This window comes from Otolemur garnettii, unplaced genomic scaffold (assembly GCF_000181295.1).
Source record: "Otolemur garnettii isolate 467f Iridium unplaced genomic scaffold, OtoGar3 scaffold00002, whole genome shotgun sequence".
In the NCBI taxonomy this organism is placed as follows: domain Eukaryota; kingdom Metazoa; phylum Chordata; class Mammalia; order Primates; family Galagidae; genus Otolemur; species Otolemur garnettii.
This window is the reverse complement of record NW_003852397.1, coordinates 5,359,195-5,384,129: the sequence shown is the minus strand read 5'-3', so window position 1 is coordinate 5,384,129 and position 24,935 is coordinate 5,359,195. Positions and strand designations below refer to the sequence as shown.

General features: G+C 42.4%; 1 protein-coding gene and 1 pseudogene across 1 annotated transcript in view; one reads left to right on the top strand and one right to left on the bottom strand.

The window, feature by feature from the left end:
• Positions 1-24,935, bottom strand: part of ARMC2 (armadillo repeat containing 2) — a 113,100-nt gene that overhangs the window by 23,951 nt on the left and 64,214 nt on the right. Inside the window, exons 10-11 of the mRNA XM_012806242.1 lie at positions 21,216-21,361; positions 16,774-16,873 (exon numbers count right to left, since the gene is read on the bottom strand). Coding sequence (XP_012661696.1) covers positions 16,774-16,873; positions 21,216-21,361 — 246 coding nt within the window. The remainder of the gene's footprint in view (positions 1-16,773; positions 16,874-21,215; positions 21,362-24,935) is intronic.
• On the top strand, positions 11,842-12,240 carry LOC100948964 (annotated as a pseudogene).

The window sequence follows — 24,935 nt, the reverse complement described above, 5'->3', positions numbered from 1 at the left end:
GTCATTGTTGTTTGGCGGGTCCAGGCTGGGGATTCGAACCCGCCACCTTAGGTGTACGTGGCTGGCGCCCCAGCTGGTTGAGCCATAGGCGCCGAGCCCCGGCTATGTTTTGTTGTAGTTGTCATTGTTGTTTAGCTGGCCCAAACCAGGTTGGGACCCACTGGCCTTGGTGTATGTAGCTGGCACTGTAACCACTGTGCTATGGCCGCCAAGTCGACAAGTTTCTTGAAGTGTCCAAATCTTTTCTTAAAAATTCATCTCCTGCTGAAAAATTCATTGTGTTTCTAAAAATTAGGCATTTTCCAAACAGTAGATTGTATTACAGTAGGGTTTCATAGTTGGGCGCTGTTGACATTTTGGGCAGATAATTCTTTGCTGCAGGGAGCCGTACCTGCGTTGTGCAGTGTTTCCTCGCATCCCTGGCCTCTACCTACGTGAGGTGTTAGCAGATGAAGCGGGTCCGGCCACCTGTCACTGTCCAGCCAATATGCAGAGGGTTAGGTCCAAATAAGCTTTATTAGACAGAAGGCCAGTGATTCTGGAGAACAGCGAGAGTAGCCTCTCAATTCTGTTCTGCCTCAGACACAATTCCAGTAACTTATAATGAAATACAAGGAAACAGATCCAGAAAACTTTATCTGACAGGAAGTAACATCAAAGTAGTCTCCATTTTGACAATGCAAAATGTTTATACAACAGAAAGGTGATTTTCATTTTAACAAAATATTGAAGAGAATCAACAGAGAAACCTTTACCAATATCACAACACCTATTGTCTAAGTGTGACTACCTCCTCAGAGTCTCCGGAGACTAACATCCTCACAATCATAGAGAAACCCTGGCTGGACAGTCCGGGGGCAGGGGGTGGGGGTGAGAAGGGGAGCCATGCAGACTTCACCAGCCGCACTGCTTCAGTTTAGCTTCTTAGGCTCTGTCTTGCGGACTGCATTTCTGGCTTCAGATGCCAGTAGCACCTTTCCAGATGTGACAGCCCAAAACGTCTAAATGTCTCCTGGGAGCAAAACTGCCTCCAGTAGAGAGCCGCTGTGTACATTAAAGCAGTACCTGCTGACTCTCGAAAAGGGTGGTGGTTACATAACTGACACTTCCATAATTATTTGCTGAATTGGGCGTACGTATTTTACATATTTTTCTGTATACAGTTATATTTCACAACTTTAAAATGTTTTTTTTTTAAATTCCAAGCTGAGATCATATTAAAATCAAACAAGATACACAAATCATTATGTTTTCAGTTTGACAGCAGTAGACATACACACACACACACACACACACACACACGCGCGCGCGCGCGCGTGTGTCAAGATTCGCCTTCCGGGTGGGTAGTGAAGGTCACCTGGAGCTGACGGAGGGATACCCACTGAGGGCTGGACCTGGCCTGGCTGCTAATCCGCACTGTGCAGACCCTGTGCCATTTCACAGTTGAGAAACTGGGGCTTGGAGAAGCTGCCCAGGTCACAAAGCTGGGGAGGGGCACAGTCAGGCTTTGAATCCAGGATTACTCAGACTCCAAGCCCTTTGTACACCAAACTCTGCTTCTCCAATGGGGTCTGGCTTAGTTTATCTCCTGGTGGCCCTGCCTCCTAGCAGAACAGTTAAAGATTTGTCTCCTTTTAAAATGCAAATATGTCACCAGAAGGGATTACCATAAATAAACCTGCCTTTGTTTATCAGATTGGTGTGGACAGCAGCCTTAAGGGAGAGGGATGGAAGGGCAGAGGGCTGGGCGCACTTTCACAGGAGAGCACAGGTCAGGTCCAGGTGGGCCGCCAGGGGCCCTGTAGAAGGTATTGAGCAGTGCAGGGGACAGCCGAGGATCAAGGATGAAGGGCAACTTCTGGATTTGCCTAGGACCTTTGCCAATACCAACTTGTTCCTGCTTGTTCTTGCCAAAAAAATAAAAGAAAAGAAAAAGTCGTCCCTGACACTCACTAGCAGAGAAGAGAGGCTGCTGCTTGCGCAGCTGGGAACCATCAACAAACATTAAGAAAGGGCCGAGCCTAACACTATAGCAGAAACTGGAGCCCGTCCAGGACGGAGCTCATTTTTGGAAGCATTTCAACTCACAGTAGTTAGCCAATCATAGTGGTCATCCAATTAAGAGAACCTGCTCCTGGCTCCACCTGGGGAAATGGAATGTTAGTATAATTTCTTAATGTCTTACTGGGGGGAAAGACACACAAGCGTGGGATGCAGTGCTCGGCAGCGTTTAGGATCCATGGGAGGAGACTAACGCATGTGCAGGGCAGCAAAGGCTGAGTGGCCGGGGGAGAAGCCAGACACCAAAGGGGGTTTGAATTCTGGGGCCTGGGCCGGGTGGCTGGGCTCACACAGGTCACTGCACTTTCCGTGCCTCCTGTTAACTCATCTGCCGAGTGGGGGGACTACCATACTGTAGATTGCACGAGATGAAACGGGCAAAGCACAAGTTGTATGAACTCTTGTTTGTGTATTATCAACAAAATAATAAGTAATAAATAGCATTGCACGCTGCGGGACAGACCCAATAGTCTCTGAAGAGTTGAAAGAGGATGCTCAATGAACAATGGAGGGAACCCCAGGTCATTGGAGCTCCGCATACGCATACGTGTGGAGGGAGGAGAGCTGGCTGGCAAGGGAAGAGGAGTCCTGGGAGTATCCAGGCCAATCTCCTTTCTGGGCCTGGGGCCGTCTTCTCATTCTTTGATCACCTGACTGTTCCCTAAAGTAGCTGAATCCTATGGGCCTTAAATCTAAAACAAGCCCACAGAATTTGATTATAATATTCCAATCCCACTTCACTTGAAACAGGAGGTTACTTATGTAACGCCTCACGGCGAAGGCCCTTCCTGGGCTCTGGAAGGCGACTACTGAGTTGGTACCTTCTGTCCACCCTGGTTGGACCCCGTTGAAAAGCAGGAAAGCCGTTTTATCATCAAGACAGGGGTATTTCCAAGAAGTAAGCTCCTTAAAGGAAAATCCCATTTCATATTTTCTAAGCTGAGGACTCTGAGCAAAATTTTCATGTACGCTTCGATGCATGTTTTCTGATCAAAGACACTATACAAGTTCTACTTCTGAAAACTGTTATAATTAATAATATTAATAATAGTAGTGGCAGTAGTGGGAGCAACTAACACAGTAATGCAGGGTTTCTGATGTGCCAGGCACTATTCTAAGCATTTGTATATATAAATTAACTAACTCACTAAAAATAACTTCCACTTCTTTAATCTGAACAAAACTATTCACATTCCCCTTTACAATCCAGATAGCGACCTCCCTTGCTTAACGTAGTTAACAATTTTTGAACTTCACCATGATCACTGGATTGCTCTCTTCTCATTAGACAAGAGAGGAAAGATGTTATGAGTGATTTTGAATGACTTTTAAAGAAATGTCATACATAGTTGCACTCTGCTCCCTAAATCGTCCCAGGAACTAGTCTCTTGGCCTCCTCCACTGTCACTGCCATCCTCTGAGGATGCTGGCTGCCCCCTCTTCCTAGGCGCCTCCACCCACCTAGCCGGCTTGTCTTAGTCTACACAGCAGGCTACTCGGGCCCTGTACCACCTCCCCCTGGCAGATCTGATTGGCCAGGAGTTTTTAGACCAGATCCCTGGCTGCAGGTAAAAGCACTGAGCATCATTCTTCAAAATTCAATCACCTTTACCCACTGTCACTTGTGGTCTAATCAGGGAAGACTAAAAGTGCTGCTTTTCTCTTTCTAAAAATTGCCTCTGGCCCCTTCCACTTCCAAAATTCTTTGATTCTCATATCCCAATAGGCCCTACCACGGCCCAGATGATGAAGCCTGCAGTGGGGAAGCAGCACTGTGGGCTGCAGGGCAGGAAGAGTTAACACTGTCTTCGTACTTCTTCCCAGCCTTCAGATGGAAAAAGGAGGAGGTGGTTCCTGGCAGCCTCGGTGCCAACTGAAGGATGGCATGCGACATCAACAAATGGGGTGGCAGATTGCGCCGTCTGCAGCACCACACTCCCAGCAACTGCTGTGCTCACTGCTTCTGGCCTCTTTCTCAGGGTTGGCTAAGGCGTCTCTCTTTTTTTTTTCTTTTCTTTCCTTTTCTTTCTTCTTTTCTCACATATATTCTTTGTGGATCTAGGGAGTGTGGAACAGGCCAAAATAGAAGCAGTCTCACAGGAGGTTGGCAGAGGTGGTGTTTCCTTTTCCTGGTGCCAAAGCTCGTCTTGACTCATCTGGAATGAATCCTGAAGGAGGGGGCTGAGCAGGAGGGTTTGGGAAGGCCCCCACCTCACCAAGGCAGCTTCTACCCACCCTGAAACAAGGTCTGCCTTGGGCAGGATTATGGAGAGGTCGTCTCTTGTTCCACAGCCCAAGGCATCCCAAACTTACAAAATATCACTTAATTAAATATCCTACAAAGATCTGTAAAAATCAGAGCAAAACCAACATCACCCATTTGTAGACAGCACCGATTCCACAGCAGAAAACTATTTCATCAATATGCAATACTCCTTTGAGGCACAGATTCCCCCCTTTATTCTTAGACAATATCTGCGAATCATCTATAAACTAACACTCTGCTTTCATAGAGTTTTTATTAAATTTAACACAGTTATATATTCATATCACAACTATGTGGTTTTGAAATAGCAAAATGAAGATGAATCAGGAGAAAGAACTTCTTTCCCCCTAAAGAAGGAAGTCTGGTATAACCAGTTCATATTGACTTTCTAATTTTGCTTAAAACAGAACTCAGCCTAGCAACAGCTACAGCCAACCAGCACTTAGACAAACAGGTGCACCTTCTGTAGAGGGCCTGACCTCAGCAGGGCATTCCAGTCCCAGCCTGGAGGACGTTTTCCTTAGTTTAGCATATGTTGTACCCTGGTGAGCACGCAAGTCACTCAGTGTGAATGGGCCCCAGGAGCCTGGGAAAAAAATTATTTTACCAGAAAAACAAGGAGTAGGACACTGCTCCACAGAATGGTCTATGTTGATCTTCAAAAGGAGCAGCAGCAGGGCAGGAGCTGCTAAGTGTCACTTTCCGTGGGAGGGATGTTGGCCTACAGCCAAGGAGAGAGATTTAACCCCTACTTAGAGATGTGGAGACAGAAGCTTCAGAAAACTTACAAAGTGGAACATCGGTGAAGAAAAGAGATACCTTCTGTGTGTACGGACGGCTTCCAAACCATCTCCAGACCAACTCCTTGTTCCCACTGATCCTCACTGCCCAAGCCCCCAGCCCCCAGCCCCAGAAGCATTGATTCTTCTCCATCTCATGTCCCTCACCAACCAGCCACCAAGTCCCTTCCCCTTGTCATCTCAAAATGTCCCCGACTGCCCCCCCACCCACCCGTCCATGCCTGTTGTCACCAATCCATCTGTAGACTACTGTCAGAGACCCCTGCCTACTCCTCTGCAGTCGACATCAATACCACTTCCTGGAGCTCTCAGATCATCTCTTTGCTCAAAAACATTCACTGCCTATCAAATAAATGTCAGCGCTGGCATCGATTGCACCGTCTGCCCCCCGTGCGGCTGCTGCAGCATGACCTCACCACTCCCCGCCCCCGGCCAGCCACAGAGAACGCGCTGCTCACCTTAAAATAACTGGGGAGGATGTTGACCACGGGGAAGGAATGATACCAAGCTGTCACAGACAGGACCACACTTACTTAGGAGAGAACTACTTCTACTAAGCAAAGAAAAGCATTCTAGAAAGATTTTTGAGAACAGGTTGAAGCTGAAGGGGTGTAAATGTACTGAATGTCTGAACCCACTCTTAACCAGAAAGTTAAGTAAAATGCCCTGTTTAAAATTTGGTTACAAACTTCTCTTGCCAGAGAGCTGAATCAGGATTTTCGGTTTGCATTATCCAACTTGCCACCCTTAAACAAAACCCAAACGTGAACTGAGCTTGCAGGTGGCTTGAGGAACAGACACATAAGAGCAAACCAGAAGACAGACTGTGCCCTGCTGCAAACATGCTGACCAGCCACGGGGCACTGAAAGTGGGTCAACAATTTGCATAAGTGTTGAACTCTATAGAATGGAAGAATCTGAAAGGTTGGTGACATGCAACCGAGAATCTCAGGAGGAAATCATTTTAAAACCAGAAGAGATTATACTGGACTCCTCCATGTGTCTATCCCTTCTCTCAGCATTCACTTATGGAGTACCCACGCTGTGCCTCTGAATGTGGCTATAATTCAGAAGTTCTAGAATCTCACTGTGCTCAGTTCTTTTTTGAGCCAGCAGACAAATCAGGCATTTGGGTTCTGTGCTGAGCCAAGGAAGAGCCAGTTTCACAAGGGCAAAGAGGTAGGAGGTAGAAAGAAGGAACAAGTTAAGAGTTTATTGTGTAATCTGCTCAGTCTGGGGTACAGACCAAGGGCAAGGCTCCAAAGAAGAGTATACTCAGCCAAATGCTCCCAGCACCCACTGGGAAGGTGCCCGCGGAGGGGCTGGGAAGATAGCCACAGGACATAGTTCTACCAGGGAGGAGGCAGAGGATGAGTCCAGAGCCCAGGCACTGCACAAAGACACAGTGGAAGGAGTGGAGACACCTTCCTAATCAGCCCTCAGTGGCCCCAGAAAGGATGGAGAGGAAACAGAGGTCAATGTTACCTGTGGACTGCTGAATGCCTATGGTTGCATTAGGGATGAACAGCTTTTAACCCATACTATCCAGACATTCCAGGTCTCATTTCTTTCTTTCTTTTTTTTTTTTTTGAGACAGAGTCTCACTATGTCACCCCTGGTAAAGTGCTGTGGTGTCACAGCTCTCAGCAACCTCCAACTCCAGGGCTTAAGCGATTCTCTTGCCTCAGCCTTCCAAGTAGCTGGGACTACAGGCACCCACCACAGTGCCTGGCTTTTTTTTGGTTGCAGTTGTCATTGTTGTTTAGCTGGCCTGGGCTGGGTTTGAACCCACCAGCCTCAGTGTATGTGGCTGGTGGCCTAACCACTGTGCTACGGGTGCCAAGTGCCTGTAGTACAAGTGTTTGTGAAATCTCTACTGATGGTCCTGCATCTGGAAATTCTGTTTTAAAAAACCAGGAAATTACCGTACCTGCAAGTGGTGGAGAGGATTAAATATAAGTGAGTCAACGTACACATGGGGGAATGCAGACAGATAAAGGTTGCTCTTTTTGGATTGTGACCTTTGAAAAATATTGCCAGTCTTTCAAAAGTCTTACTTGAGACATTTTACCAGATCCCTTGCCCAGTAGTTATTTACAGAAGTGGGGAAAATCCCTTCATGTTCTTCCAAAAAAACAACCCAAACGTGTTTTGCTGAGATGCTAAATGTAGCAACACTGACGTCAGAGGCGCCTCCCAAGGCAGGCTCTGTTTCCCAAAGGCTGATAGCAACCCTGCTCTTTCTTTCATTATTAAGCCCATCTGTTTGCACATTTGGTTTGTGCCAAGTGTGGTTTACACCATAAAGCAGACAATATGTGCATATTTCTTAAATGAGATTTGTCATTTAATTGAATTTTGGTCAGTGTTTTTAATAGATATTTTACCCAACTCTAAAGTTTAGCTTTTAAATCGCGTCGAGCCGGCTGAAATGCTGCTTCTGTCTCTGTTTGTGTGTGTGGGAACTGGAGTTACCAGTCGTATCGTGGATCTTAGACAAATTAACCACATAGACATGAGCCAAAGGCACTTCCCTGGTTTTCCCTGCAGAAGTCATTTATGAGATCCGGGAGGGGCTGATGCCTTTCCATTGAGAATGTTGAGGAACCAGAACCCCCCTCTATCACATCACCCCTGACAGACAGAGACAGAGGCCCACCTCCCTGAGGGCTGTGCGGAGAGAGGTGTGTAAACCAGATCCTGTTCTAGTTTAAACAAACGAATTACTCTCAGTTTACGTAGTACTTGTTGCAAAGTTTAGATTTGGGTGTATATGATGAACTGTCTCAAAACAGGGCATCTGCGGGAACATTTGGTGATTATTTTAACCATAAGATTTGGTGTCTGTTTGACCAACAAACCAGTCAATAACTCATAGCTGGTCCAGCTGAGGGTAATGAGCCCTCCCGTAAAGTGGCAGTTCTGAGGGTCCTGAGCAGAAGGCCGTGTGCTCACCCTTTCTGGGCAGCCTACACTGGCCCGTGCCTGCCCGCTCCCAGGTGTGACCCCAGTCACACTCAGTCGAGGTTTAGTCCCAGGACGACTTGTTCCGACACAAGGTTAGCAGAGAAAATTCCTGGGAGAGGATAACGTAGCACCCTATTCTCCCCAGCTAAGGATCTGCCCCTCAGCGGCCAGTGCAAAAGGCAAGGTGAGTGCTTATTACCACTTCCTGGGAGACCTTCATCGGCACCTGGTGGGTTTGGCCAATTTGGTTCTTTCTTTGACGAAGAGATTCACTGTCCGTCACATTCCTGTAGAGACGGACTAACCCTGATTTGACCAATCACTTTAAAATCTCTTGAGGTTTCATGGGAACCTGCCCCCGCTGCCAGTATTTTAAGACACTATCTCGATAACTGATACCATGGGCTTCCCAAACCTGCTGCTCATTTGAAACACATCAAGAAAAAATCACTTAAAAACCCATTATTTGTCTTTATAATATTGCTTTTAAAAATAATACAAATTGTCTCAGTGCCTGTAGTACAGTGGTTATGGCGACAGCCACATAGACCGAGGCTGGCAGGTTCGAACCCTGTAACCAAAAAATAGCTGGGTGTTGTGGCAGGCACCTGTAGTCCCACCTACTTGAGAGGCTGAGGCAAGAGAATCGCTTAAGCCCAAGAGTTTGAGGTTGCTGTGAGTTGTGACACACAGCACGCTACTGAGGGTGACACAGCGAGACTCTGTCTCAAAAATATATATATATATGTGCACACATATATATAATATAAATCCATGTTCCTTGTAAATAATTTCTACACATTCTACAGATATGTAGAAAATAAAAGCAAAAATCTAATTCCCCATTATTGACAGCTTGATATAGCAGATTAAAGCATATTCAGAAAGACCCATTCTTTTTTTTTTTTTGAGACAGAGTCTCACTTTGTCACCTTCAGTAGAGTTTTGTAGCGTCACAACTCACAGCAACCTCAAACTCTTAGGCCTAAGCAATTCTCTTGGCTCAGCCTCCCAAGTAGCCAGGACTACAGGTGTCTACCACAACGCCCGGCTATTTTTTGGTTGTAGTTGTCATTGTTGTTTAGCTGGTCCAGGGTGGATTTGAACCCACCAGCCTTGGCATATGTGGCTGGTACTGTAACCACTACGCTACAGGTGCTGAAAGACCCATTCTTGTGCTGTAATCAGACTTTACCTTGACAAGACAGAAAGAATGTAAAAATAATGGAATTTTTTTTTGATACTTTCTCATGGTAAATAAAAACGTCTGCTTTTTTGTTTTTGTTCTTCCCCTTTAATGGAAGACAACAACACATGGGGAATTAAATATTCTACCTCTCCTATGGCAATCAGCCCTGCTGCTACCTGGTTCAAAACAGGATTTCCCCCTTGGTGGACTGTGGCAGCTAGTGGCAGCTTCCTGTGAAACTCCCCACCCACCTGATAAGATCACTTAGCGAGGTGTATGCAGGTGACATTTCATTTAACACTATAAAGGGTTTTTTATTCCTTTTTCTTTTGTTCTTTTTTTAAATTTCCGTTTTTTATGTTTTTTGAAAACACAGCCATAAAGATTGTTTCATTTAAAAATGATTCTTAAAAAATAAAACTTTTTGCTGATTCTAAATGTCAGGCTTTTAAGAAAGAGGCACTACTAACCGTTTCTCAGAAGAAAGATAAGGTATGCTCTTTCTGATTGTTTAATCATTTGGTGAGTGCTTTCTATATTAAGAGACTATGAAGCTTCTAAAGTATATCTTTCCAACAAAAATAATTATAGGAAGCAATCATTCTATTTAAGTAAATTGCTGGAGGGCTAACCTGCGTTTCCAAGATCAGTTTCATAACATCAAAGTCAATTTCAAGTGTAGCAAAGTTTTTAACCACCACAGGTCAACGCAGTCACACCAGAATGTTAAGAAAAGAGGAAAAACAAACTGTCCTGTTCAGCTGGCTACCTGGGCCAACAGAAACATAAAGCTAAGATGCTGTGCTGGTCTGAAGTAATTTAAAAGCCATCATTTCTGTTTTGCTGTTGTTTATGGCAGCCCACCAATGTGAAAATTGTGGAAAAGAATTCTTATTATTTCCTCCACCAAACTAGGAAGAGGAAAGTAAATATTTAAGGAAGAAGTACTTCAGTATTAAAAAATATATATTTTATAACACTTTACAGATTCCAAGGCATTTCACATACTCAAAATTCTTTCTTTCGGCACTTCTCAGGAGCCTAGCATGCCAAACATCATTTCAGACTTACCAAGACAAAGTCTGTGTAGCTTTAGCGTCTCTTAGTAGTGGGGAAGGCAGCTACATATATAATAACCATTGGGAGAACTACCAAAAGACTATGGGAACTTCTGGTTGGTAATTTGAGGAAGTAACTGGGATGCATAACTATTACTTCCTTGTAGCTGAAACTTTTCCTGTTCTACTAAAATATTTTGGTCCCAAGGAAAATATAAATTATGTATTTTTATTACTAGAAATAAAAGCAAAGTGATGGCTTAAAACTGTAACATTTCAATTTTTATTATACCTAAAAGACAGTATCAAGTCAAAGTATAATTTTCAAAAAGTTAAAACCATGATTCACATACAAATACAAAATCAACACATTTAAAAATTATTTATCTCATTCATGAGGGAGCCAATACTATTGTAACATGGTCCCAAGAATTCCCAGTTGAGGAGCTGGGAATTTACAAACACTTAAAAGAATATTAGAATAAAATTTCTAGGTTTGATACATACCTGGCCTACAAGGGAATTAAACCATCACTTTGTAGGTGATCCTGTCTAGCAGACAGATATCTAAGAATAATACGTAACTTCACTGTGTCTTGGGTCTAATCAAAGAGCAAATAGCAAGTTCAAACACTGATACATTTACCTAGAGAATTAAGCCCTGATCAGACCATTTCACAATATGCAGTGTGACTTTGTCAAGACATGTCTCCTTCTACTCCACACCTGATTCCTAAAATGTGGACAGTTTTACTTAAGGCTAATGAAGTGGTTTAGATCATAGAGATACTGCTTAGCTTCTTAGCTTTAAGTGCACTCACTATGTTAAAGTCTTTTAAATGATTCTGTGAGAGAGAGAAGTTGGTTTCTGGAGGCTGCACAGAGAAGGGACATGGATGTGAACAGACTTTTGTGTCTTGCTACCACCCTCCAGGGAAAGCTCTCTTTTATTAGAGTAGAATTTATAAGATGAGAAATCTTGAAATGTGAATGGGCTTTGAAGAGAAGGAACAGAGAAATTTTACCAAAGAGTCTCTTAGGCTCTTCCTAAGATCCTGTTCATATTCACTTTTAGAATTTGCAGGTGTTACTTTTTTTTGGCTAGATTGCTCAGGCTGTACTTAGACTTCTGGGCTCAAGCTCCCAATAGGTATCACTGTGTCACCGCACCCAGCTTAGGTGTTACTTTTTTTTTTTCAGACAGAGTTCCATTTTGTCACCCTCAGTAGAGTACTATGGCATCACAGCTCACAGCAACCTCAAACTCTTGGGCTCAAGCAATCCTCTCGCCTCAGCTTCTCAAGTAGCTGGGACAATAGATGCCTGCCACAACCCTATTTTTAGTAGAGACAGGGTCTCACTCTCGTTAGGCTGGTCTTGAACTGCTGAGTTCAAGTGATCCATCCACTTCAGCCTCCCAGAGTGCTGGGATTATAGGCATGAGTCACAGCACCTGGCCTTAGGTGTTACTTTTAATAAGCTTGGTTATGAGCCACCTCCATGGCCAAGGAAGGCATTGCTGATGAAGGTGTAATGACATTAACACCTCTCTACAAGAAGTGCTGAAGATCGCACTCATCCACGATGGCCTTGGAGGTGGATTCTGCAAAGCTGTCAAAGCCTTAAGACAAGCACCAAGCCCATCTTTGCGTGCTGGCATCCAAATGTGATGAGCCTATGTATACCAAGTTGGTGGAGGCCCTTTGTGCTGAACACTAAATCAGCCTAATAAAAGTTGATGACAACAAGTAACTAGGGGAATGGGTAGGCTTTTGTAAAACTGACAGAGAGAGAAAACCCTGTAAAGTGGTTGGTAACAGTTGTGTAGTACTGAAGAACTCTGGCAAAGAATCTCAGTTCCAGGATGTCAGCAAACAGTACTTCAAATACAAGAAATGAATAAATAAAATTTTGGCTCTTGAAAAAAAAAAATAAGCTTGGTTATGAGATTTCCCTGCTAACTGGAAGCAAATAATTATGAAAGGGCAAGCACACCACCAAAGGCAAAGGAAGCGACAGAAAGGGAAGAGAGAGGACATCGACAGAAGGAAGATACCACACGAAAGAACTCCACAGTATCAGGCCCCAGAGCAGCATGCGGTAATTAGCGCTTAAATAATGACCTTTGGCAGGAGGAAGAGGTTAGATTACTTTTATTATCCTCTAAGAAAGAAAGGAAATATGTATTGTATTTGCATATGATTTTCACCATGATAATTAAGTTAGGTTTGTTATTAAAGGGATCAACCATGCATTTCTCTGATGGTTGTGAATCAACATGTTACTGTATATAGTTTACAAGGTGCTCTTTATTCTTTGGAAATTAAAGTAATTTTCATAAGAACACAGAACTAGAGCATAAATCAATAGAGGAAAATGTGGTTTTTCAACACCAGTTTTGTTTTACAGATTACTATTGGTCTAAAGTGAAAAGTAGGTTAGTGAGAAGTGTGGGAAAATTGTATACTGATTAAACTAAATTTAGGACATTTAGTCACTCGAACCAGAAAAAGCATACCCTCAGCCCACACTGACATCTCAAGTCTCTCATATTGGGGCAAGATACCAGGATTTTCTTCTGTTTATTCAACAACGACATCATCTAAGCTACAATTAGAGAAACAAAACAGTGTACTAGTAATGCCATAAAATAATACGGCTATTTTGTCAGTACTCAATTGATAGATTTTCTTCCTTTAAAAAAATTATGCATTATAACATAATTTGAAATCAAACTGTTAAACAGAAGTGTTTTCTTTTCTTTTCTTTTCTTTTTTTTTTGAGACAGAGCCTCAAGCTGTCACCCTGGGTAGAGTGCTGTGGCATCACAGCTCACAGCAACCTCCAACTACTGGGCTCAAGCGATTCTCCTGCCTCAGCCTCCCAAGTAGCCGGGACCATAGGCGCCCACCGCAATGCCTGGCTATTTTTTGGTTGCAGTCGTCATTGTTGTTTGGTGAGCCTGGGATGGATTCAAACCCGCCACCTTAGGTGTAAGTGGCTGGCGCCTTAGCCACTTGAACCATAGGCACCAAGCCAGAAGTGTTTTCTTTTGCTGGAAATTCCAGTACAAAGCAAAGAAGTCTCCTTCACTGAAAGATGTTTATAAGTCATCCAAGATCAAAACACCAAAACAAAAAGAATAATGGTGGTAAAATAAAGTTATAATTAAAATCCCTAAAATTAAATTACAAAGTAAAATACATAAATCTCTCTCTCGTTCTTTTAGGTTAAATGTAACTTTATTCTACAGGAGTATTTCAACAGGGTAAAAGGATTAACTATAAGATCTGCAAAGATGAGATTTGGTGCAAAAAACTGTGCATCGAAGTTTAGAGACCTGAGCTGCTTCCCGTTTTGTTTCCTTTATAAAATCTTGCTTCTACATAGTTCTAGTTTGGGCAAGTATTTAACAATTTTGTTTCATGAACTGAGGGTAATATTTTTATTTTCTTGCTTGGATTGAGTGATATGGCCATTTCCCAGCTTCTAGGGTAGCCTGGTGTTTTCTCTATAGGTTTCCCTAGCAGATCACAGGTGTCAGAGACTGTGGCAGAGATACCTGGGCCCACCTGGAAATGGAACAGTGAAGAGAGGACCCCAGCTTGGTGCCCCAGTGCAAGACACACAGGCCCTGTCACATCACTTCTTTCTGATTCCACATCTGATTCATAAATAAATTTCTTTTAACATCTACAAGAATTTTTTTTTTTTTTGAGATAGTCTTGCTCTAATCACTCTGTGCCATGGCCTCAGCCTAGCTCACAACAACCTCAAACTCCTGGGTTCAAGCAATCCTCCTGTCTCAGCCTCCTGAGTAGCTGGGACTTCAGGCAGGTGCCACCACATCTGACTAATTTTTCCAATTTTTGTAGAGATGGGGGTCTGACTCTTGCTCAGTCTGGTCTTGAATTCCTGACCTCAAGCAATCCTCCCCCTTAACCCCATAGAGTGCTAGGAGTATAGGCATGTACTGCCATTCCCACTCTAAAAGAGTTATTTTAAGGCTACAATAAACTATCTTTTCTATTATTTAATTTTGTTTTTTACTGGCTAGGTTCAGTGGTAGACACCTGAAATTCCAATGCTTTAGGAGACCAAGGCAGGAAGATTATTTGATGCCAGGTGTTCAAGAGCAGCGTGGGTAGCACAGCAAGACCTTATTCTACAAAAACATAAGAAAAATTAGTTGGGCATAGTGGTGCACACCTGTAGTTCTAGCTACTCAGGAGGCTGAGGTGGAAGGATTGATTAAGCCCAGGAGTTTAAGGCTACAGTGAACTATGATCATGCCACTGCACTCTAGCTTGGGACCCAGTCTCTAAATATTATTACAAAAATTATTATTTATTGTTTAAATAAATAATTTTTTAACTTAAAAGAGAAAATCAGGAATAGGAGTGGCTAAGCTATTCACTAGGCTAATTTGTCTCAAGGTTTTAGTTCTGATACTATAATGTACAAAAATCTAAATTAAGAAATGTTTTAGGCCAGGTACAGTAGCTCGGACCTGTAATCCTAGCACCCTGGGAGGCCGAGGCAAGTGAATTGCCTGAGCTCAGGAGTTTGAAACCAGTATGACAAGAATGAGACCTCATCTCTAAAAATAACTGGGCATTGTAGAGGGTGCCTATAGTCCCAGTTACTTGGGAGGCTGAGGCAAGAGAATAGCTTAAGCCCAAGACTTTGAGGTGGCTGTGAGCTGTGATGCCACGGCACTCTACCCAGGGCAAGATAGTAAGACTCTGCCTCTCAAAAAAAGAAAGAAAGAAAGAAATGTTTAATGGACACTTAAATGCATAGTACATTGTGAATACTTTAAGGTAGATTAATCAAATTTATTCTTTATCTGACATGACAAATTCTTGAACTTTGAGATCTTTCTCTCAATGTATATAATTTATAGAAAATGCGAAATACATAGAGGAAAGCATTTGTAATCCAAATATCAGAATAGAAGATTCAAGTGCAGTTTTGAAAAATGAAACAAGTAAAACTAATTTTTACTAACCTTTTAGCAAGGTTTTTGTCATCTATTATAATTTAGTAAAGATATATCATTTGTATAACTGAAAATACACTAATAACCTTTTGATACATAGTGAATGGCTAATATAGTGTAAAATCTGAAAAATTTAGTCATTCTCAGCAAAAATACTTGGCTGAATAAAAATAAATTTAGGCTAGGTATGGTGGCTCACACCTGTAATCCTAGCACTCTGGAAGGCCAAGGTGGGAGGATTGCTCAAGGCCAGGAGTTCAAGACCAGCTTAAGCAAGAGTGAAACACCATCTCTACAAAAAATAAAAAAATTGATCAGGTATGGTGGCACCTGCCTATAGTCCTAGCTACTTGGGAGCCTAAGATAGGAGGATCACTTGAGCCCATGAATTTGAGGTTGTAGTGAGCTATGATGGTGGCACTGTACTCTAGTCTGGGTGACAGAGCAAGACCCTGTCTCAAAAAGAAAAGTTCAATGCTAGCTGATGGAAACAGGAAATATGTTTTAAAGTGGTCTCAATATGGTTAATATAAACGTAAAGCTTTAGATTAAAATATTCTTAGCATACACATAATAAATTATTTATTTGGTCTCACAATTGATGAAATGTACTATGTGATTTTGAAAATTTTCCATATTTTAAATGTATATAATATTCATATATAAAATGTCTTGTGTAGTTGATGTTACATTAATCATTTAGAAAAGTGAATAAAAGTAGACTACTTAAGGAAAATTTAGAAGCTTATAATAAAAACTAATGTTTTTGCTAAATAGTATGATTTTACTAAGGGGAAGTTATTTATTAGTTCTTCCTTCTTTTAAATAACTATATATAGTTTTCCCCCAATTCATTAAAACTAAATTATTTCATTTAACACTTTTTACCTAGAAATTTCATCTTCTAAACACAGTAAAGGGGTCAAAGAATTAGAGAATTCAAGGGCTAGAAGACTCTTAGGAAACATTCAGGGTAGAGGGATCCTAAACTTTATAGCTTCTATCAGAAGTCCCTGTGGTTCTTGCTAAAATGCAGATGGCCAGGTCCCGCTCCACTTGTCTGACTCAGCAGGGCTGTGAAGGAGCCTTGAATTAACTAATACACTCCCAATCCCACCCCAGGGTGACTCTCACATAGGTAGTCTATAGATCACTGGGAGGAATAACATGTCCGTAGATTACTACCCTCCTCCCTAAATCAGAAAACTTCCTACAACATTGACATCCCATTGAGACAGTTTCTGCCTCAAACTATTCCTTCCTCAAGCCCTAAGGTAATTCACAACATCTTGGGGAAGTCTTATACATCTAATGTATAGCTTCTAATAGAAACCTATAGATTATTTAAAATATAAAGTCATTCAACATGAACTTATGCAAATATACCAGGGCAAAGTCTCACTGAAGAATTAAATGAATGAAGAACTGACCTGTTTCTTCTGGTATTTGTTTATCAGATTCAAAAACAAGGCATAACATCTGGAATAGTCGGCCAAGGCTGCACAGCAGTCACGGTAAGAAGTAAGTTTGCTGCAGAAATGCCAAATGGGAAAATAAATGTAAACTTTGTTTTTCCTATATAATTCAAGTACACATGGTATCAGTTAAATACCGACCCTGAAAACCCTGCCCAGTTTAAGAAAAGGAATCTAAAACTACTCTACACACCAGTTCAGAGAAGCTGTAGGAGGCTTGCTAATTTGCTCTAGACTCTAGAAATATGGAGCAGGGAAACCAAAAAGGGTCCTTTTATTAAGCAGAGAGAATAGTCTCAACACAATAATCAAGTAAACGAGATGAGGTATATATTAACCAGTGAGAGGTAAGCGTTCCTAATACTATATGAAATCAGCACATTGTACCCAATAAATGCATTAATGTATACAAGAGCTATGTGTTTATGATTTAATAAATAAATAAAAAGGGTCCTTTGAAAATTAGAAACCTGAAGTCTGTAATACATGTGAGTGGTGTGAGTTCACACTACCCACATGGTTCAAAAAACACAAACTAAGTAATCTGTGTGGAATCTTGTTGGATATCAGTGAATCCCCTGGGATCCCATCAGAAATGTAAAACTGCTTTAATATTCTTGGCTGGTAGTGCTACACTAATATCAGGGCAAAACAGATCTCAAGGTAAAAAGCCTTTAAAATAGCTCCAAAATTTCTAAAGCAAGCAAAGCAAGCAAAAACCAAAACTCACAAGGCAATACTGATGCACTCACATCAAATTTGAGAGATGTTCATAAATTTCTTATTAACTGGTGAATCAATAGGTAAAATATCATTAGTAATTTTAAAACTTGACTACGTATCAGGCCATAAACAGATCTTAATAAATTTGCAGAGAACTGATGTCTAAGAGACCATACTCTCTGATCAAAGTACAACTAAATTAGACATCAATTTTAAAATATATATTTTTTAAATTAATACTTTTGGAATACTTTTAAATTAATACATAAATTATAGGTCAAAGAAATATGAAAATCAAAAAATACTTAGATATAAATAATAACAAAAACACTACAAATAAAAATTTGAAGTATACAGGTAGTCTACAGCCATACCACCCTGAATGCACCTGATTTTGTCTGAAGTATGCAGGTAAAGCAGTATTTAGAGGAAAAGTTATAGCCTTAAAGAGGCTGAAAAGAAAACAGTTGAGTTTCTAACTAAAATAATTGGAAGAAAAATATATTCACAGAGAGGAGAAGAAAGGGATTAGTAAGGATAAGAGCAGAAAGAATATAATAAAATAGATCAATGAGCCTATTATTCGCAAAAACTAATGAAAATGGCAAAATTTGGAAAGACTGACCAGGAGAAAAAGAGAAACATCATAAATGATCAAAAGAAAAATCAATATTAATGATGAAGAAGCAGTGTAACATAGTGGCTGAAAGTATAAATTCTAGAACCAGACTACCTGATGTGAATTGCAGCCCTACAACTTACAGCTGTATGATCTTGGGAAAACCACTGAACTTCTTCTCTATGCCTCAGTTTTCTTTAAGGAAAATGACAATGACAATGATAGTGCCTGTATTAAAAGTTTTTATAAGAATTAGTCTTTGGAAAGTACATAGAATATTGCCTGGCATGTAGAAAGTGCTGTATAACCAGTTGTTAAATAAGTAAAATAAACAAAAGGAGACATAATTAGAGGTGTGACAGAGGCTGGACTTAGTGGTTCACACCTGTTATTCTAACACTTTGGGAGGCCCAAGGCGGGAGAATTGCTTGAGGTCAAAAGTTTGAGGAATATAATAGAGATTAAAATGATAATAAGAGAAAATTTGGAATTTATATTGTTTGAAAACTTAGATAAAATGGACAAATTCCTATAAAACTATAACTTTGAAACTGAAGCAAGTAGAAATATGAAATTGAACTAAACATATAACCATATATAAAGAATTTGAGTCAGTAATCAACAATATCCACACACAGACAGAGAGGATAAAAATAGGATTTTGAGCAAGTTCTACATTCCAAGAAACAGATAAGTTTAATTTTCAAAAACTCTTCTAGAAAAGAGAAAAAGTTGGACTACTTCCCAACTCATTTTATAAGGCTGACATCAACTTAACACTAAGCGCAGACAAGGACAACATAAGAAAAGAAAGTACAGGTCTATCTAACTCACAATCCCAAATGAAAAATCTTAAAAGGCAAAGTCAACCAACCCCAGCAATATATAAATGGGTTAACATGAGAAAATATATTGGTGTGACTTAGTACATTGATGGATTAAAGAAAAAGAAAATCCATGTAATCAAAAGAGATTCAGAGCATTTGATGAAACTTAATATCCATTAATGAGAAAAAAATATTTTCTTAAATTTCTAAAGTTATCTACCAAAACCCACAGGAAATATTACTTTCAGCTGGCAAAACCATAAAAATATTTTGTTAAAATCAGGAGACAGGCAATAGTCCCAACACTCACAATTTTGCACTGGCTTCCTAAGCAATGTGATAAAAGAGATAGGAACAAAGAGGAAGAGTCAAAATACTTGGAAAACAACAAAATATAAGACTACTTTTATTCACAGACAAGTTGCACAGAAAATCCAGGACAATCTATACACAAACTCTTATTCCTAATGTTCATCAAGATTCTTGAATACAAGATTAATAATCAAACAGCAATGTCATTCATATACATCAGCAACAAACTATGAGAAAATAATTTTTTTTTTTTTTTTTTTTTTTTGAGACAGAGCCTCAAGCTGTCCCCCTGGGCAGAGTGCCGTGGCATTACAGCTCACAGCAACCTCCAACTCCTGGGCTCAAGCGAGTCTCCTGCCTCCGCCTCCCAAGTAGCTGGGACCACAGGCGCCCGCCACAACGCCCGGCTATTTTTTGGTTGCAGCCATCATTGTTGTTTGGCGGGTCCGGGCTGGGGATTCGAACCCGCCACCTTAGGTGTACGTGGCTGGCGCCTTAGCCGGTTGAGCTATAGGTGCCAAGCCGAGAAAATAATTTTTTAAAAGATATTTATAATTGTAGCAAAAGCCATGAGGAGCTTAGAAATAAATCTAGCAAACAATGTGCAAAATCCTTATGGATAAAATAACAAAATTTCATAGGCAGGACATAAAGAAGATGCCATAAATGTTTATAATGAACAGCTCAATATCAAAAAGATATTAATTCTCCTCTTCCCTATCCCATTATTCTCTACCCTCAGTAGAGTTCCATTAAAAATCCCACAGTTCTGCCTGTGGATCTAGCTGATTCCCTGATTCAAAAGGAAGAGAAAAGGACAAAAAGAGTCTGGATCTTAAAGGGGAAAAAAGTGAGAGACTCATCTTCTCTGACAGCAGAACTTAAATCTGTGATCGTAAACACAGTGTGTTGGTCTGAGCATGGGCTGAGTTAAAACACCCAGAAACAGACCTGCAAGTGTGTGGAAACTTATGCAGGATTCACAAAGACAGAGAGAAAGGGTGGCATAATCAATAAAAGGTGCTGGAATAACTGACTATCCACATAGATAATTAAATCTGACCCCTATGTGCCACCATACACAAAAATTAATTCATCATGATTTTACAATGCTTCAAACTGGGAGCAGTCATTAAGTATCCAGAACAACGCTCAGGCAAGCACAGTGTAAAAAGATCAAATCTGGACTCACATCTTCATACTGGGATCAACTGCCAATTCATTCTTCAGGAAATTTTGTATTTCTTTAAATAACTACAGTATTGGGGCTCAAGAAAGGCCCAGGGCTCCTGAGAAGAATCATAATGTGAAAACACTGTCAAGAAACAGGATGGGGGGGGCGGATATAAATGCATAATGAGAGACAGTCTGACATTTCACAACATCTTGCTTTGAGGCAATCTGGATTCAAATGATCATCATTTCTGGAGTAAATAAAGTAAGTGTAAGCATGGCTACTAAATGAGTGAACCAAAGTCCGAATAAGTGAACTAAAAATAACCTTCTGTTACAGACTAAGTCAGACCAGACTTTCTAAGCATTGATCCCCTTTGTGAGTTAAAACTCTTAAGTACTGTTTCCAAGTATACCAGAAAGTTTCTGTGTTTTGTGATATAGTAGTTCTTTATCGCCTATAAGCTGAGAGGAATATTGAAACAAAAACACACACTACAATAATCACAACTCACCAAAGAACTTAAGTGACTTACAATGAATGTGTTTACACTTACATTAGGATCGCACAGAAAATGGAGTCACTCGTGTGAGCCATTCATTACAAGCTTGGGCCACTAGACTTACCTTTTCTGCAAGGTGACATTCAGGCAAAAAGAGGGTTTTTTGCCAGTCACACATCCAGATATTAATGATAACCCAAAACCTAAGCATCGGCCTCTTTGTTTTCTGATTCTACCCACCTGAATATTCTGACCACATTGGTACAGATGTCCTTGTCACCCAGGTACTGTTCCGTCACCGTGCAGAGCTGGGGAATGGCACTGACGCTCAGCAACTTACTTCTTGCCAGTGGTGAATCAACCAAGTTTCTCAAAGTAGCAGTCACCTAGGATAAAAGCATGCTTGTGCCATTTTTTTAATTGAAAAAAATATATAGCCATACTAAACAGCACAGCATATTTCATCCCATAAAATTCTTTCCATCAGTGATCAAACCAAGCCCCGCTCTGCTTCTCCCACCAGGAAATGTGGCCCTAGGCACAAGCAGCAGGAAATGGAAATAAAGGAAACCTAAAAAGGTAAAGAATGGAATATTAACGTGAAGAAGCAATTAATACACCCCAAACTGGGGGGGGGGGGTTAAACAGGTTGTCATCTGAGTTTGTTAATGGTCAGAAAACCTTCAGTTCATCTGACACTCTGGGCTGTCACTTTTGGCACTCACTGCTCTTCCCTCAGAACAGAAAGGGGTGGGGACTGGAGGCAGCCCGGGAAGGACTTGTGTGGTGACACCCACGGGGGAGGCTGAAGCACCAGCCATCACGAACCTGCAGCATTGTCCTCAGGCTGGTTCAGTCCTTCTAAGGGCCCAACTCAGAGTGGGGCTCAGCTGGGAGTTTTCTGCCCCATGCCTTAGCTTACACAAAGCGCAGGGCTTGCAGGCAGTCTCGGAAAGGCTTGGAAGGAGCAGCTGATCTTTTCAGCCCCCCATCTCTGCCTGGAGATGATGTGGTAAAGAGGAACAGCCCTCACCTCTGGCCCACGCCCTCCAGGGCCTCTGGTCTATTGCACTATAGTATGTGCACTGTGGAACTGTCATGTTTAGTCACCTTGGAGGCCGCTCACCTGGTCCCATTGTTTTACCCCCGTTCCTGCTCCCAAGCACCCTTAGATTTCTCTTGTTTCTGAGATAGTACGCCTGTTCATCTATCGTAGAGTAACCCTGGGACTCAGTATTACCATAGCACGATGCCGTTTTGTGTTATTTTGAACAATTAAAAGACTCTTTTTGAAAAAAAATCTTCAGTTGACCCTACAATACCCAATTGGTTCCATGGATTAAAAAATTCCTTTTTGTCCTTAGCTGGAACTATAGGTACATGCCACTGTGCCCCACTAATCTTTAATTTTTTTGATAGAGTAGATTTTTGCTCTATTGTTCAGGCTGGTCTCAAACTCTTGGCCTCAAGGGATCCTCCCACCTGGACCTCCCAAAGTGTTGGGATTATAGATGTGAGCTCCTGTGCCTGGCACAAATACACTTTATAAATGACCCAAATCAAGAGAGGAAGCACACCTTATATGTGACTCATCATCTAATTGAAATCCCTGGCTCGGCGCCTGTGACTCAAGCAGCTAAGGCACCAGCCACATACACCTAAGGTGGCGGGTTTGAATCCCCAGCCCGGGCCCGCCAAACAACAATGATGGCTGCAACCAAAAAAAGTGGCCAGGCATTGTGGTGGACACCTGTGGTCCCAGCTACTTGGGAGGCGGAGGCAGGAGACTCGCTTGAGCCCAGGAGTTGGAGGTTGCTGTGAGCTGTGATGGCACAGCACTCTACCCAGGGGGATAGCTTGAGGCTCTGTCTCAAAAAAAAAGAAATCCCTATCAATTTGCTGCAGACGTGACATTCTATGGAGAACGTCCTTCACAGATTTCCAAATTTGTCAGTTGCGGTGCTGATAGAAATAACATATATCAAATACACCCCACACTAGATAAATCCACAGTATTGCCTCAGTACATGACACCCCATCAACCTAGTTGCTCAAGCCCCAAACCTCAGAGACACCACAGAACTCTGCCTTGCTGCTTGTTGTCCCCCTAAGCCCTTAAGCCCTCCTGGCTTTCTGTGATAGCTCCCAGATAGCATACAGTTCCCTGACCATGGTCTTTGTGGTCCCATAGACACGGTTCTGACTGATCCCTCAAACTTCATCACAGATCATTTACATTCCTTACAAATTCTACTCAGTTTCAGGTTATCCAATATGTTTTACCACCAGTCTGCTCCTCTAGAAGCTTCAGTGAGGGCATAAACCTCATTTGTCTTTCCACCCTTGTGCCCCCAGGTCCAAGTCCACGGCTGGGCACACAGTGGGCCCTCCATGAGAACTTGTTGATGGAATGAATGAATGGGAGAATATATGCAAAGGAAAGATTTGGCGTAAACAGAAGGGTTAGGGTATCAGAGAACCATGGGTTAACCAGATAACATCTCTGAGACAGAGATTTTAGGATCATTTTAAAGGAGCAGAGAAATAAAAAATAATGCATGAAAGAAAACTGGACTTTCTGGAAGGGGCCTGGCTCCCTGTGTATTTATTCCCCATTCCCATTCACCGTAGCAGCTTCTTCCCAGGTTCCTTTCCCCTTCCCCAGCTGACTGGTCACCTGTTCCACCTCTTCTCCCCATCAGCAGGGAGAGAAGTTTAAGCCCTCATCATCTCTCATCCACTCTCTACAGCCACTGAACAGGCTCCTCCACAGCCTTTCCCTGGCCAGCCCTCTCTCCACAGCCATCCACAGCTGCCAGAGGGGCATCTCAAACCCAGCCATCCCTGTTCAAAGGCCTCCGCCAACTCCCAGGCCCAGCAGGCAGCACCCAGAACCTAAAGGCTGCCGCCCTCTGAGGTGCAGCCCATCCCTCCCAGCTCACCTCGTCCTCTTCCCCCTCTTCCCCAGCCCCCTCCCCACCATTTTTCAGTCTCTGCACCACACAGCACCTCCCCCACCCCCCGCTGCCACGCCTCTGGACAGATGATGTCTCCCTGACCCCACTCCTCCACCCCCTCTCCCACTGGCCCTCTCCTGCTAATTTCTCAGGACCTAATTCAGCCTCCCTTCTCCTCCAGGAAGACTTATCAGAGGCTCATCAAGCACGTCCTCATCCATGTTAACAACCCCCCTGTCGCTGCCTCTGTAGCACAGAATTGTCACCACTCTCTCAAGCACGCTCTTCCCCAGGGTGAGCTCCTTTAGTGCATAAACCATTCCTGACTCCTCTTTCTACTCAAAGGTTAACAAATATGTGCATAAAAAGATCACAAATGTTCAACTGAGGCCAGAGGCTGAGGGGCGTGGATTGCTTGAGCTCATGAGATCGAGACCAGCCTGAGCCAGAGCAAGACCCCCTTCTCTAAAAATAGCCAGGTGTTATGGCAGGTACCTATAGTCCCAGCTACTTGGGAAGCTGAGGCAAGAAAATCACTTGAGCCCAAGAGTTTGAGGTTGCTGTGAGCTATGATGTCACAGCACTCTACAAGGGCGAAAAAGTAAAACTCTGTCTCAAATAATAATAATAATGTTCAATTGCTGGCTGGCTGGCTGGGCAAAGAAGAAGGGGGATGAAACAAGGAAGGACAAGGGAGATGGGAAATGGAGGTTTTCCCTTTCAGAACCCACTCACAAGAAAGTGCAGGGGTTTAGCAGAAGGCTGGGGAACCAGGGCTTAGAGCCCTGAGGGAGAGGGAGGAGGAAGCTGTCCCCAGGTAGTGCAGCTCTGAAGGATGCCACTGTGAGAGGCCACCACCAATCTCACTGCAGCTCTGAGGGACGCCACTGTGAGAGACCACCACCAATCTCACTGCAGCTCTCAGGGACGCATGGTGAGAGGCCACCACCAATCTCACTGCAGCTCTGAGGGACGCCACTGTGAGAGGCCACCACCAATCTCA